Source organism: Cydia pomonella, chromosome 26, assembly GCF_033807575.1.
Source record: "Cydia pomonella isolate Wapato2018A chromosome 26, ilCydPomo1, whole genome shotgun sequence".
Classification (NCBI taxonomy): Eukaryota; Metazoa; Arthropoda; class Insecta; order Lepidoptera; family Tortricidae; genus Cydia; species Cydia pomonella.
The window spans coordinates 2,506,217-2,523,533 of NC_084728.1; the positions used below are offsets into that span (position 1 = coordinate 2,506,217).

The 17,317-nt window shown below is 37.8% G+C and overlaps 1 protein-coding gene across 1 annotated transcript in view; it reads right to left on the reverse strand.

Annotated features, from left to right (window-relative positions):
- The window catches only part of LOC133531850 (uncharacterized), a 118,823-nt gene that overhangs the window by 93,049 nt on the left and 8,457 nt on the right, over positions 1-17,317 (reverse strand). The window contains exons 8-14 of the mRNA XM_061870245.1: positions 16,626-16,719; positions 10,407-10,536; positions 9,948-10,043; positions 9,321-9,459; positions 8,478-8,576; positions 5,947-6,041; positions 4,749-4,841 (exon numbers count right to left, since the gene is read on the reverse strand). Of these exons, the coding sequence (XP_061726229.1) occupies positions 4,749-4,841; positions 5,947-6,041; positions 8,478-8,576; positions 9,321-9,459; positions 9,948-10,043; positions 10,407-10,536; positions 16,626-16,719 (746 nt within the window). The remainder of the gene's footprint in view (positions 1-4,748; positions 4,842-5,946; positions 6,042-8,477; positions 8,577-9,320; positions 9,460-9,947; positions 10,044-10,406; positions 10,537-16,625; positions 16,720-17,317) is intronic.

Consider the following 17,317-nt stretch of genomic DNA (forward strand, 5'->3'; position numbering starts at 1 on the left):
TTCACAGTATTTAAAACGAATTATGTAGTATTTTAAAGGTAGATCGCATTTAGTACTCGTATTTGACACAGTATCTAGTAAAAAAAAAATAGATGACAATCAAAACTTACAAATTGCATAAAAGTAATTAAACAAAAATAGTGTAAGCACACACCTCGGTCAGTAATTATTAAAAATATTAAAGCCACTGATCACATGTTTGTCAACCTCGCCTTCGCCTCAGCCGACAATTACATGTGATCTGAAACATTTCTTAATTGCCATATGTATGTACCTACTATAACTGTACTTATAGATATTTTTTTTTACCTCTGTTTTTAAAATTGTGATTTCTGTTATTGTCTGTTATGTGCTGTAATAGTAAATTACGATACAAGTGCGAAAAATACGAAATTCGCAACGAGTGGCGATAAATTAAAACATGACGCAAGGGAGTGTTTACATATTCGCACGTGTCGCACGTAAAGTGCTAATTACCGCACTAGTGCGGTAAAGTAGCACCATATGTACCTACTGTAAACAGTATTATATTTATTGTGTTGTATTACCTATATAATATAAGACTCAATACTTCACTCCAAAACGTACCAGTATTATGTATTGTATGTTTTCTTAGTGTAAGGCCGGGCGTGCAGCGAGGCGGGGCGTGCGGCGTGCATATTAAACAAATGCAAACGTATAGGAGCGGCCACAGTGCACGCTGCTGACATCACTTGTGAGCCCGACGCCACGCTGCACGCCCCGCTGAACGCTCCGCTTCGAGCGTCCACTCAGGCCTTACACTTTTATAATATTTTACGAGCCTGAATGTGTTGTTTTATCCCTTTCTTACACATATATTTGTCAAAATGACAGATAAAGACATACGATTTATAGCTAATACCTTGTAAAGGGTTTAAGAATAACGCCATTAGAATTTAAGTTCTCAACACTATATATGTAATTGTTACGACACAAGTGCGAAAAATAGGAAATTCGCACGTGTATCGTACTAGTACATTACGAATTTACGATACAAGTGCGAAAGAAAAAATTAAAACACGACCGAAGGGAGTGTTTTAAATCGACACGAGTCGCGTATAACCTTTTCTCACGTGTATTGCACCGCGTCAGCACAGTACATATGGTCCATTAAATTTTTGACATACTTACGTAATGTGTAATTACCGCACTAGTGCGGTAAAGTAGCACCATGTGTACTGTAAATATAAAGATGTTTATTTTGTATGTTTTGAATAAATAATGTTATATTTACAAATAACAGTTTTAATACCTGTCAAAATCCACTTCTCTAAGATGCGATTGCGCGAACGTAATTAGTGTAACAGAAAAATAGTTAAATGACATTTTTTATGACATGTTTAAATCGTAGATGTAATCAAGTCAAAACATTCGCTCTTGCTCTCCCTAGAACCAAAGATACATTGATTGAGTAAGATGTGTATAATCTAAGACAATTTCGTGCTTTGAATTTGACAGGAGATGGCGCTGTACAGCTCCATACATTTTGCGGTAACTCTGATTGTCAAAAGTTGACGTTTGACAATTCAGTGACCGCCAAACATATGGCGCAGTGCAGCGCCATATGTTTTGAATGTCAAATTAAGGGGCTCTATTACAATTTATTATCTTTGCTAGAACGTATATAACTTCGTGCGAAATTGTTATACTTCATTTTTTTTAACAATAGAAAGAACTCCTAAGTAATAGTGCAATTTTTTAATTGTGAATAATAATGCAAATATCTATTGTAACTTTTTCTTCAAATTTATACCGCATAAAGTGCCCGATTCGGAACCTCAAGTTATAATCTACTCCATACATTATAATTTTCATAATTTTTTTCTACCGCTATTAATCTTTTTTTTTTAATTTTCAAAGAATCATTATTTTTTTTAATCATATTCTCAATCGAGTTCAATTTTTATAGCGATATAAGCATTGACCCACTTTTCTCGATTTGGGACCACAGTGTCCTAGGGGATAACACTTCGTTTTTTTAGCATCTGAAAGAAGTTTGCAGAAGTAAACTTGAGGTTTCGAATCGAGCACTTTTTGCGGTAAAATTTTGAAGTAACTAACTAAAAACTAACTAACTAACTGCTTTGGCTCAGCGATCCAAAAAGAATCTTAACCTCCGAAACGAGAGAACGCCACCTGTCCCGATCTAGCGCGGTTTCCTGCCATGAATTGGCATTCAGCCGACGCAGGTCCGCCTCCACGACATCACACCAGCGGTACCTGGGGCGCCCGATCGGTCGACGGCCGGTTGGTCGCCCCAAGTACGCTTCCTTGAATGCGCGATCCTCCCCCATTCCGAGTATATTTTCCCATTTTGAAGTAAATTATAATAATTATTGACCATGTTACATTAGATATTTCCATTATCAATAACAATTAAAAAACGGCACAAATTACTTAGGAGTTCTTTCTACTTATTGTAAAAAAAAAAACACATTGGGACATTGCCATTGTACGTGCAAGAAATAAAAAAAGAATCGCGAAATTCGGCTTGGGACTTACGAGGGTACAAAAAAAACACCAATTTAAACTAAAATAACGACTTTTAATTTATTCAATTATCCTTTGAACGCCACCCCTATTGCATCAAAGAAATATGAAATCATTTATTTTCTAGAATACAGTCAAGTGGATGTTGTCAAATACATTTCAAAGAACAGTGTATTCAGCCAGCTAATGGGCATGCAAATCTTATATTCATAAATAAAACAAATCTAATTTATGCTACATTATACTAAATTTAATAAAGCATTTTGTACCAAAAATTCCGATAAATGTTTTCTAATTAGAAGCATTTCAGATTCTCTTATTGAATTGGGTAATTTATTAAACTTTCTGGGTGCCATGGCATAAACACTTTTTGCACGCAAGGCTGTTTTTAATTGCTGATATGAGATGCCGTGCACTGATATAAACAGAAAATGGATTAATATTTAATTTAACATTCAAAATTTCTTTAATTTTATATAACTAGGTATCATTTTATCTGGGAATAACAACATAATACATATAAAACTTAAAATCTAAATCTAAAAATAAATAAAATAAATAATTAAAAACTATCCCCCTGCGGCATGGTGCCGTAGATGCTGGCAGCATTTCCTCGTTGTATCGCAATACTTATTCTCTGTGCGAGGAAGCTGCCAGCTCTACGATCACCGGTAGAGTCTTCATTAAACAAGTTAATATTTTCAAATTAATAAAATATGGCTTGCTTGATTCAGGTATCTTTAGTCCACAAGCAGAACGCAAATACATCTTTTGAGCCCTAAAAAACCAATTCCCGGTCGGTTGAGTTACCCCAGAACATGATACCATAACGCAAAATTATATACAACGCATCATTGTAAACCTTATCTGAACGTACGATGGTTGATATTACTCTGTATACACGTCAGTGGACGCGTTTGATCGTCAAAGTGTTAAAACCTTTTAAACGCTTTACGTGATAAACAAAAAACGTCACTTAAGCGTCAAGGTAACGGGCGGAAACGAGCTAATGTAAACCTTACTTGAAAGCAAAGAGAATTTGAATTAAAGGTAGACTTTTAGGCACCACCTAAAGGTTATGGTGCCATCGCACGAAGCGATGCTGCCATACCTTTGGCCTTTGATCTATTAGATGGCGTCATTTTTATATATTTAACAGGACCATGTGCAATTTTGTATGGAGCTTGGCCTCAAAACCAACGCAGATGAGAGTTAGGTCATTAGATAGGTATTTCTATGTACTTCATTTCGTTCTATGGGCACCAAGCGGAATTCCATTGCAGAGCTGAGATATTTGTATTTTAGTTAAAATGTCATCACCCTTATTACTGAGGCAATAGAGTCTAAGTAAGTAAACTAATTGCTGCAGGGTAGATGTTTGCGTACCACTGCGAGCGCGGCAAACCATTCGCATATAAAGCTCAAATAAAACTCAAGGCGAAACAAATTAAAAAAAAATGAAAATATAGATTAACTTATAGTTATTTATTACAATAGCACAGAAAATTAAATGTACAATAAATAAAAAAGCTTAGCACTCGTGTTGCAATGAATTTTAATTTTAGTTTAATCATTTCAGTCTTGTCTTCTTTTAATATTTATATATGGATATTATATATATTAACATCTTTAAAAAAAAAGTATAGTTATATATAGTTTATACATGACGTTAATGACGTAAAAACAGCTCACCCCCGCCGATCTCTGATGATCAGGCACTACAAAATAAGTAATGCGACATTGCATGTCCGCTGAGTGTAGTGAGCAATGATCAGAACCGGTTTTAAAAATAACTGGTAACCAGTTTGACTCCGAACTTTCATTCGAACGCGAATGCTTTAAGAACTTTATTGTAACCTAAATAAACCGGTTTATTCGACGAGCGACGAGACGGCTGCGCGATCTGGTGGTGTGCCGCGTAAACAAGACACCGACATATGAAGAAACCGGTTTTTATTGTTCTAAACCGGTTAAATTGACAAGAACTTTATGGAAACGTTCTCCTAAAAACTAGTTTATAAATAACGGTTTTACGAACGTAACCGAAATTAAAAGGTTTTGAGCCAAATACATTAACGGTTTGGAAATTTAACCGGTTTCCGAGCCACGCAATGTTTGCGTGAGCGAGCTCTCTACGTTCCAAATTATTGTTTAAATATTCAGGCTTCTTAAACTTAAAATATTCAGACGACGATCGCATCCCACGAGACGGCTCAGTCTGTAAGCAAATTACTTACCTTTTGGTCTTGATAGCTGTCGTAGATGACGGGCGGGTTCTGAGGATCGAAGTGGTAGACGGAACCATCGGGATTGGTCAGCGGGCGGCCCGTCTGAAGAACAACAATAGTACATTGTGCAACGAGAAGGTAAGTGAAGTATTGGACACGAGGATGGTAATTCCCGACAGCCGTAGGCTGGAGGGATTTAAAGACCCGAGTTTGCAATATTCTTACTCCCGGATTTACACATGTTTTTCATCACACTTCCGAAGAAAACCCTAAATTTTTAAGAGAAATAATTCTTAAATACGATGACATATCAAGCATTCGTCCGCCATTTTGTAATTTCTTGACAGGTTAGGCATCGAAGGCACAGACCTATTCGGCATTCAGCCAATATTGAAAATTATGTAAAAATATTTTCAACGGCTGCTGTTAAATTAATCAAATCAAATAATTTTAAACATAAACAATTATATTAAATTATAAACGTCAGTATATTAAAAGTAAAACTCATTTATGCTACTTGGTTTATATGAATAAGTGACATAATTAAAAAAAAAGCTATAAGTTATACCTAACTCCCGCGGGAACAAAATAGGCCTTGTTCTTCAGTACACATGCATGAAATAAGATATATTTCGCGCAAGTGTTATTAAAAAAAATGCATTTGGACCTGTCACACGTATGCCGAGATTCCATATCCTGGGCTCCTATTTTAAATTTAGGATATGAAGTCTCCCTCCACAGTGGCCTGAACCGCTACCCTATCTTTAGTCGGAGCCAGTAGGGCCAAAGTTACAGTGGGCCAAAGTTTTAGAGTGACGCCCGACGTGCACAACATTACAAAATCATCATTATCTTCCTTGCGTAGTTTCAGCTTTTTGCCACGGCTCATGGGACCGGACCCGTTTGATAACTTAACCCGCAAGAATTGGCGTTGGCATTTGTTTTTACGAAAGCGACTGCCATCTAACCTTCTCAGAAGGGAATTAGGCTTTATTGGGATTAGTCCGGTCTCCTCACGATGTTTTCCGTCACCGAAAAGCGACTGGTACTTAAATATCAAATTATATTTTAGTACGTAATTCCGAAAAACTTTGGTACGAGCCGGGGTTTGAACCCGCGACTCCCGTATAGCAATTTTATTTCAGATAAATTTTATCCATAGAATTGTTAGTTTGGTTAATGTATTTGTAGACGGAAGTGTAAATACCTGCGGGTGTATGACGAGCGCGCCGGGCGGCACGCAGTTGAGGTCGGCCACCGCGAACACCACGCCCTCCGCGCCGGGCTCGGGGCTCGCGCCGCCTGCAACACGTCACCTAATTGTTGAACGCGGTTTAGTTACGGGGAACGGGGTTAACTTAGGCGTGGAGAGGGGGGGGTACTTTCGATTATTTACTGCACGCTCACGGCAAACTCGCTGCGCGTTGGCCTCACTTTTAACTCTCCCGCTAACTTTTAAAATTTACAAGTCCAGAGTTCGAGTCTTTTAAGCGCAACTTAAAGGTCTCGAGCCTTCGTCAATTCTTTTTGCAGTTTTTATCAAAATGAAAACACTAAGGAAAAAAGGCGTTATTAAATGATGTGTATCTAACCCATGCATTCCGTATGGAGTACCCGTGCCCGCTTGAGGGAGTCAAGATTTGTGTGGGGTTTAACACAGGCTTTCTCCTCAATAACCTGCCATATGGCATAATCCAGGGGGTTAAGTTCCGGGCTGGAGGACGGCCAGTCTTCGTGGGCAATAAAGTTAATTTTGTTCCTTCGAAACCAGGCTTGAGTTGTTTTTGCCTTATATGCAGGAGCTGAGTCCTGTTGAAAGACCCATGGCTGGTTTTGAAATAGGGTGTGGCTTAAGGGCTTCACTATTGGCTCGAGAACGGTTTCCTGGTAAACTTTGGCCCCAGTTTTCACACCTTTTTTAACAGAAATGAACTTGTGTTAGCCCTGAGTATGACACACCCAGCCAAATCATCACATAAGAGGGATGATGGTCTCGTTGCACTCTCGGAACAGCCGCAATCGCCTCTTGACTGTTTTTGCATACAGTCTGCCATTCTGGCGGTTACAACATTCTTTAATGGTAATTTTTTTTTCATCTGTAAATAGTATTTTTCGGTGGCCATTTTGTGCGTACCGCTTCAATAGCACGCGACTTCTCTCTAGCCTCATAGTCTTTAATCGTCCATTAAGCAAATGACCTTTTTGACTGCGGTAAGCGTGTAGTCCAAGATCTTCATTGATAACTTTTTTTAGAGAGCTTCTCTTCACAGACATCTGTATTGCCAACAACTTTTGCTTCTGGACGGGGTTTCTTGCAATTCTTGCCTTCACTGCCTTTATTAGAGCTGGGGTCCGAACAGTGCGTGGTCTTCCAGACCTCTTGCGGTCATCGAAGCTCTGAGTACTATTGTATCTATTAATTGTGCGATAAACAAATTGTTTGTTGATTTTTAGGTTTTCAAGCAACTTCAAAATCATGTTTGGCGGGTGCCCACATTTGTGCAACGCAATTACTGCGATACAATTCTCTTTTAGGCCCCAATTCATTATAGATACGACGAGATAAGCGTTATGTGTGGTATATATTTATAGCTCACAAATCCACCACATTATGTAATTTTTTATTTTTTAGGTAGCATTTGTTTTAACGGAAATAAAGAGGTTGCAAATCGAGTAACAGAACTTAGTAACCAACTAGGTACCTACTCATAGTGTTTGGTTGTGTAGGTTATTTGTCACCGACGTAGTATTTTAGTATTATACATATCGGATAGGGATTGGATAGATGAAATACCACCCTTACCCGTACTACGCTTGCGTTATAGTCTGTCAAACAACTTTGTCAATAGAAAAAGACGAAGAAGGACGATAACCCTTCACGCCTATATATTTTTTAATTTGTCGCTTTTTTCTACTGACGGAAATGGCTTGACAGACTATACTTAGTCACTATACCTAGTCAGTTACATTAATTAACTGCACAGACGAATTCATAGTAATTTGTTAAAATTTGCGTGTGTGAAGAGTACTGTCGCCATTATATTTATCGGTGATCAGATTTGTGTTTTATATTTATATGTTTATAAAAAACTTGTAATGTGTTGAATCACAATATCAACAACAAATTAGCATGATGTTTATTACTTTAAAATAATTTGTCACAACCGTGAACTCGCAACTGACCTTCGATAAAATACCTTAGATAAACTAGCGGCCATGGTTACCTAAAGCTGATCGGCAAATTACCTAAGTCTGAATAAATTACTTAAATATGACTTTGAGTTATCGTTAGCGACGAGCTAGCCTCCATTTTTTACTTGTAAATATATGTATATAGATATGTTGCTTTACTGTATTGATATATTTTTTTGTTTTATGCGTTTGTATGAGTTAGTTTATATGCTTATTATTGTCGTTATTGAAGTAATTTTATGATAATTTGATAAATAAATAAAATATTTTAGAGTAGCTTAAAAAACTTTCATTCAACACGCCTTCAGTACACAAGTATAAGTAACATTTTAATTAACTTGCAGAAAAAACGTATTACAATTTTGAAACTATTCGTTCAAGTCTTTTCCCATCCTCATCCAATCTTCCTTTCACCCGACCCACCCAGCAACCATCGATTTCAATGCATATTTAAAGTTAAACAATTAATATATTGAAGCGAACAACGAATTTCCTACAAATAGTAACCAGGGATCGGAATGAACAACCCACAACTCTGACACATACCTGTAGGTGAGGGTGTGACAGAGTCCGTGCTCCTCAGACTTAGTGTCTTGTAGCCCGAGCTAGAAGGAGATAGACGCCAACTGCTCGACGCCAGGTCACCTGTACGATAAGAAAACACACATTATGCCCGCGGCGTTTTTCCGCCGGCGGCGTTCAAAATTCCGGGCGAGTATTTTATGATTTATAAAAATTACAGTCTCAAAATAGTGACATATTTGCGAACAGCAATGTGTAATAACCACCCTAATCTCTAGCGACCCACTGATAGGTTGGTTGGTAGGTACGTTCTGTGCACCGACGTCATTGCCTCCAAAACTGCGATTTTCGTATCAGTGTCTCAATGACGTCATGACTATTTTAAACTTTAGCGCTCTCATGATAAAGCCGTTATTACAATGATTGCTAAGTCTTTATCCTGGTCACGGCACCAAAAAGTAACTCGTATAGTTCATATTACAATTATAATATATAATGTCAATATTACCTTGTCGACTAATCCTTATTCATAAACGTCTACTAAAGTTGACAAACCGCTAATAATCGTTTGTCCCTTTCCGATGTATTGGTATGAAAGGGACAAACGATTATTAGCGGCTTGTCAACTTTAGTAGACGTTTATGAATAAGGGGGTAAGAAGTTTTGGTTAGTGGGCGCGTTTTCTGCCCTGCGTCGGCTTTTTATATCAGCGCCTCAATTTCGATCCGACATTTTAAACTTAAGCGCTCTCATCATAAAGTAGTTATTACAATGCCTGCTAAGTCTAAATCCTGGTCACGGCACCAAAAATGTAACGCATTAAGTTGATTTGTAACTCTATTACATACATCAGGACGTCGGTATTACCTTGCCGGCTAAGAAGTCTTGGTTGGTTGGTAGGCGCGTTTTCGGCCCCGCCGCCATAGCCGCCAAAACTGTGGCTTTTTGAAACGGGGCCTCTGTTGCGCCACGACTGAGGCGGACCGGCGCCTTCTAGCGATTGCACCTGCAATAACATAATTTGTATATTGCAGTCGCCATCAGATATATCTGACCGACCGAGGTGCTCAAAAATATATGAACACGCACTCTAACGCCTTGACAATAGAGGCGTGTTCAGATATTTGTGGCACCTAGGCCGCTCCGATATATATGTTGTTCGAAAATGCGCTTTCACTTTTGCGTTCGAAGACGCTAGTTTTAACCCTTAACGCATAAAAATATTTTGATTAAATTTGAACGTTAATAGAATTCGAATTACAGTTCGAAGTCGAATGAGTAGAATGGAATGTCAAAAGGTTGAAGGGTAACCTCGCCCTGCTCAAACATGATTTAAGCAAGATTATATTTTGCCAAATGTTTCCTTATTCTGGGATTTCTGTGCACAAAGTACATGAATTAAAGTGTTCTGTAATCTAAGTTTTTTTTTATAAATTAAAGGGAATATTAGGCAAAACAATGGTAAAAACGTTCGTTTTCTCGAGAAAAGCTTACTTTTAACAATTTATTTCTTCCAGAGTCGGGTGTGAGCAGTTTCACAGGTCCGGATTGGAGCCACGGCCACTGAGATTCATCCTGCGAACAGTTGTCCTGGAAAATAATGTGCTCGTATCAAAATCGAGCGAATTCAAGGCATTTAATGAACATAAGGCCGATTTTAAGATCACATTCCCGGCCTAGACCAGCAATGTTGTACGAAAATCCATTGCCAGAGGGCCTTGCTCAAGCTTTCCTAACTTATACAAACGTAGACAATAACAATGTGAGGACATTCAAGATAAAAGTTTTTTCATAGTTCTTTTTTAAACTTTTAATACCGTATTCAAAGCCACCAGTGAGCGAATATATTTCTCACAATCATTTTTAACTCTATTTTAAAGAGATAGTGTCCAGATTTGCGTAATTGTAAAACACTCGGGGGTGTGGCGCGCTTTAATATTGATCAGTACTGACCGTGCTGAATATCCTCCGTCTCACTCGCTCGTACTCCCTCTCTCTCTGCTCTAGACTCTTGCTCCGCTCAACAGCGCGACTCGCCGCGTTCGCGTCCTCGGGGGAGTGTGTGTCGCGCTTTAATATTGATCTGGAAATACCAATGCCACATTAATACACAATGTGCCATAGACATAGATTATGAATACACATAATATTTAACATAGATTGCTGTGACATAGTGTCACTGTTAAGAAATTGTAAGACCGGATGTACAGTCAACCAATTTGATTCCTAGGCCACTATAGAACCATGCCATAATGACTTCTACGACAGCGCTTATTGAGTGATGCGTGTCAAGTATCTAGTAGTTAAAGCGACAAGGTTCTATAGTGGCCTAGGATTCAAATTGGTTAACTTCGCAAACGTATATTGTGCAACGAGGGTTTTTTTTTTTTTTTTTAATACTACGTCGGTGGAAAACAAGCATACGGCCTGCCTGATGGTAAGCAGTATCCGTAGCCTATGTACGCCTGCAACTCCAGAGGAGTTACATGCGCGTTGCCGACCCTAACCCCCTCCCACCCTCGTTGAGCTCTGGCAACCTTACTCACCGGCAGGAACACAACACTATGAGTAGGGTCTAGTGTTATTTGGCTGCGATTTTCTGTAAGGTGGAGGTACTTCCCCAGTTGGGCTCTGCTCTAGATCTGGAATGACATCCGCTGTGCTGTGCCCTACCACACAGAGCGAGATGACATTCACAATGCCCATACCTCTCTTGTGGACGTAGTTTAAGGACATACCCGGGTCCAAGGGTAAGTAAAATTTTGCGAAACGAGGTCTATACTCTATACATTTACGACAGCTTCAGGCTGGAGCGAATTAAAGACTCGAGTTTGCAATATTTTTACCCCCGGAATTACACAATGTTTTTCATCACACTTGCAAAGAAAAGACTAAATTTTAAGTGAAATAATTCTTAAATATGGTGGCATTTCAGACATTCGTACGCAATATTGTCAATATTGGTTGGCCATCGAAGGCACATATACTATTATAGTCGTTAGACTTGTAGCTGGCCCCTAGCGGCTAATCCTTTGTCTATTGTTAAGTAAAACCGCACGTGCCACTACCTGAAATAATATAATTATAAGCCGGTACCGTAAGAGACTAAAACAGGAAAAATGAATATAAGGATTGTAGATAAGGCATTTATTTTCCTCAAACTCGACAAGTTATTAAGTAGGTATCAAATTACATTTACATATTAAATTAAAAAAAATTATTTAATAGATCACTAATTGAAAAGTCGGCTAAAATGAAAAAATAAGAATAAGAATGATTTATAGCAGTACTGTGTACATTTGGAGATGGTAATCCTAATACAATTAATTGGTTTCAACAGTTACTCGTTTCGGGTATGCAATACTTAATTAACTTATGAAATAAACTTACTTAACATGCAATGATAATAACGTACCCGTTAATGTTTAAAATATTTATTATCTGTTATATTTATTAATTTTATTATCTATCATAAAATGAATGTATTTATGATCCATTCATCTACTTGACAAAGTATTACGAAAATTCGTAGGTAAATCAACATTTTTCAATGAACATGACATTAGTCTTCAATAACCCGCCCGTCTACGTTCATCCCAAAGTACTCTGTGAGACCTCAACATCAAGAAGAAAACATTAACGCACAGAGAGGTAACTACACTCCATATTAAAGATATTAGCGACAACTTATCAACCACTTGGCCATCCTGACAAGACACATGTCCCAGTGGTGATAGAAATGAAAATATAACACATTTATCTTTAATATACAATACAACATAATAAATCTTAGTCAGCATATCTAAACGAGTGTCAAACATACCAGTTTTTGATACAGTCAAAGTTATTATAGCAAAAAGAGTTATACTAATACCAGTAAAAATAAAAGTAAAAAAGGTTATTGACAACTTATTAGAAGTACTTGCAAAACTAAGGCGCGTATCTGTATACAGTGAGAACGTTATTTTTAAAAACATTACCAAATTACATAACGGAACTATACTTAAACATAATATCATAAAATATACATTACTGAAATGTGCAATGGTAGCCCAAACTAAAGGAAGAAACCAGCCTATAACAATAGATATTAAATATGCATGTTTAAAGTCCGTGAAATGCACTAAATCTGTATAAAACATGATCATTGTTACCAACAGCCAATGGACAAATGACAAGTTATTAAAGTTGAGAATAAACTTGTCGACACTCGGCCATAACGGCAACAAACGTAGTCCGGTCATGAGAAGCGAATTATTCATAAGTATGTTGATGAACACGAAGTGGCGAAACTGTCGCCATACTGGTAATGCGACCCAGGATATAACACCGTATATCACACTCAGAGTTGATATCACACTGAGTATGCCCCAACAAATAGAAAATGCCACGGTCACACTTGAATATTTATCTGAAGTATTCATTCCAGATACTTCAATTTCAAACTCCATGATGTAGTTTTGTAGGTGATGATGTAGTTGATTTCAATAGCACTTTATCGCACAAAAACATTTGCAAAATTCCAAATGATAAAGTCTGTTAGCACAACCGTTAGCTTTTATTAAATTGGGTGTTTTGAGTATTTTTAATAAGGAAACAAAACGATTTATGTCGTACCGACAGGAAATGCTGCAAGTATTTGCAATTCACATAGGTTATATGTTCAATGTATTATAAAGGAAAACTTTTGAGACATAATTATTTTGCGCATTATTATAATTATTCCAGTACCAGTACCTACGTGCATGACCAAATATAGCGATAATAAACCCAAACAGGATAAACGTCTACGAAGAAATAAGGATAATTAATATCGGTATTCAAATAACGTAAGCCAAATTCATAATAATAATTTAATAATCGGTCTAAACTTTGTATTAATTTCCGTATAGTTAAGAACTTAAAAGATATTTTTTTTAGAAAAGTTGATAGTTATATTTATTTAATATATCAAGGGTTTTACCCAAACAACGACCTTGAAGTTTAACCAATAGCATTGGTTGCAATCCACCGAAGCGTAAAATAGAACTACTTAATGCTATTCGGACATATACGTTCTTTCATTTCCGCCTCGGCGTACTTAAGAAATACAAAGCAATTGTTAGGTTTACCGCAAAACACAGTAATAAACAGTCGCGTCATCTTGAGGGTCCAACGGATTATCAATTATGTCTATGAACAATAAATTACTAGTCAAATAATAGACAAAGGTTTCCTTTGGCGCGCCATGCGTCGGTACGACTACCTGTAAATATGGGCGGTCCTTTACCTATTATTGCCGTATCTTTATCTATTATTGAAAGTGTAGGTATACAGGGAGGGAAAAACTGTAAGAATTCGAAGAGCAGATGCGAGTGGCGGGTTAAAGGTCTGAGCACCTGCGGTCAACAAATACAATTTTTTTAGAGGGGTGCTGCTGTGAATTTGGCCGTACGTTTGCTGCCAAAATCGATTTAGTTTAGTTTAGTTTAGTTTCTTTATTGGTAAAAAAATTTTTTTTACAGGTCACAGTTATACATAATTCTATATAAAAATTAACAATGAAAGTTTACGGTTCCTTAAAAAACATATTGTAATAGTTATTACAATATGTTTTTTTTTTTAAATTATCTCCTTCATAAAATCATCGACAGAATAACATGCTTGGTCTAGTAGTAAACATTTCAGTTTTTTAGCGAATAACGAGTCGCTTTCTGTCAATTTAATGTCATTAGGAATTTTGTTGTATATTTTGGGCCCAATAACACTGAGTGACTTTCGGACCTTCGCGAGTCGTTGAATAGGAGCGACTAGTACGGGCAATCTGCGGCTATTTACATCGCGGGTACAGGTTTTTATGTATGTGTTAAGGTTTGTTCTAACGTATTTGCAAGCTTCTAATATATAAACGGCGGGTAGTGTTAGTATCTTATGGGTCTTAAATAGTTCCTTGGCGGGGTGATCGAACGGTTTGTTGGAGATAACACGCAAAGCTCGTTTTTGAATTTTGAAAACCTTGTCACGATTTGCGGCCAGACCCCAGAGATCAACGCCTCGGATGAGGATGGAGTGAAAGTATCCGTAATAGGCCTTTTTCAGGTTTTTTGGAGATAGGCTTGGCGCGAGTCTGGACAGGGCGAAACACGCAGACGAAAGTGAGTCACAAAGCTGGTCTATGTGAGAGGACCATGTTAACCCTGAGTCAATGACATATCCCAAGTACTTAGTTTGTTCCACCTGTGGAACTAGAATATTATCGACTTTAATATTTAAGAGATTTTTTGTTTTGGTGTTCCGTAATTGAAAGTGAATAATGTTAGTTTTTTCTAAATTTAAAAGCATTCCATTTGCCAAAAACCATTTGTTGATATCAAATATTGCTAAATTAATTTTTGATTCAAGGCTATTGTAATTGTCAGCTTCTACTATTATGCAAGTATCATCGGCATAGATTACGTATTCTAGTTCAGGAGATGCCGCAGTTACGTCATTTACGAGCATGAGAAAGAGGTTATTTCCCATGCTTGATCCTTGTGGTACGGCATAATCTCCTATAGATTCTAGGTCAGATCTTGAGTTAAGGACGCAGGTAGTTTGCTTTCGGTCTTTTAGGAATGACACAATGGTGCTATAAAATTTGCCTTCAAAACCATATCTCGCCAGCTTTTTCAATAAGAGGGAGTGATCTATCATTTCGATTATATTAGCCACCTAAGATCTCACGAACATCGCTCTTACTGATCAGTACAGAACAGTCGCCGTGGTCGAAACCGGCCAGGACAGTATGATGATCGGAGACCGGATTATTGTGGCTATGGAAGGTAAGGTAGAGGCAAGAAACAGAATCTCCATATACCAAAAAGTGTCCGACAAAAAACCATAAATAGGTGGCACTACAATACGTAGAATTCTTGAGAAAAAAAATTAAATCATACACAGCGCACTTCACTCCGTCAATAACGCCCAGGTTCTTAGCTACTCTAGCGCTACTCTGGAGAGATTTGGAACTATTATTTATAGCTGACAGCTGGACACTTTTGCATCAGTTCTGCCTAAGGAGATTCTGTTACTTGCCTCTACCTTCCATAATTGTGGCATTTTCTAACTGTCATAGGGAGTTCTCATTTATCGACTACCGATACATATATATCGATAAAATTACAGAAACAGACTTTGAACGTGAAATTCAAATAAAAAAACACGAAACTGTCGAATTGAATGTGAAACTATTAAGTTTTTATTGTTTTTATTGCACGTATATAATTCGCATGTTCAACTACTCAAAGGTTACCTGGAAGAGATCGCTCTTTAACATTGTTGTTATTTAATATTTACCTCTACTTTTAATGTTTTTAATATGTTTTATTCTACATTGTATCGATATAGGTATATCGAAAGTCGATAAATGAGAAGTCCCTAATGACAATTCAAGCTGCCACGAGAATTCCGGCTTCTGATGATGATATTATTTCTATTTTTAATTTTAGACATGTAAACTGGCTTTGGTTTTAATTTTTATTATAATTTTTAATTTTAAGTTACTTTTTAACTTCAATTTAGTAGTAATTTTATTTTGACATACAGGGTGACTTTAGCCATTGGACAAACCTTGAAATCCCACGTAGGGTTACTTCTCAGGAATGCTCTGACGTTAATATTTTTTTTAATTTGAACAAAAGATAAAAAAAAAAATTTGTTCGAATAAAAGCTATTTGCAATAATCGACAACAAAAAGAAACACACAGTGTTTTTGACAATTTGTTCGAAATATTTGATAATGATGACGTTTTTCAAGTCAGAAGCTTATTAGCGTCATAAATAAAAAAAGATAATCAAAAAGGTTGAAGAAGGTTCCATACTATTCTTTGAGGATATTACCATAGGAGCTCCTAACACATACAGGCTGCTCCAAAGTAAAAAATGGTAATTTGATAATTTCTTCGAAACCGCTACACCGGCTGTTATGATACTTTGTACACTGGTTCTAAATACCCTAATGCATATGTACCTTTCGGCTTTGTCCAAATGGCTAGGGACACACTGTATGACCACTCACAAGCTTCATATTTTTCAGTGACTTCTATGATTATAATAAAATAAGGATGACAGCTGGTAACTACAGTTACCAAAAGCAAGTGAGTGGCTAAATAGAGTTAATGAATAAATGAGTAGGAGTAACCGCGCAGCACTCACTTGGCGCTGCCGTCGAGGCGCGCGGGGCCGGGCGGGAGGGCGGCGGTGCACCACTGCTTGAAGCTGGTGCACGGGATGCGCCCGCCGCTGGTGCCTGGGGACACATAACACAACTTTTGAGAACAAATAAAATTATTATTAGTTAGTGTTTTTACCGTCATTCGGCCTATTCTCATGTACGGCTGTGAGGCCTGGACACTAACTCAAAAAGAGGAAAGTCAGCTCCTGATAGCGGAAAGAAAAGTGCTCAGGAAGATCCTGGGACCTGTCCGAAGTGACGACGGCTCCTGGAGGATCCGGAAAAATGCCGAGATCGAAGAGTTGGTGGCTGAGCCCAATATCATAGGCGTAACTAAATCCCACAGACTTCGCTGGCTCGGTCACCTACTCAGAATGAGGGAGGATCGCGTAGTCAAGGAAGCGTACTTGGGGCGACCAACCGGCCGTCGACCGATCGGGCGCCCCAGGTACCGCCGGTGTGATGTCGTGGAGGCGGACCTGCGGCGGCTGAATGCCAATTCATGGCAGGAAACCGCGCTGGATCGGGACAGGTGGCGTTCTCTCGTTTCGGAGGCCAAGATTCTTTTTGGATCGCTGAGCCAAAGCAGTTAGTTAGTTAGTGTTTTTAAAGCACTTATTATATATAAATTATAAACTGAAATAGATGTCAAATATTAAAGAAAAAGCGATAC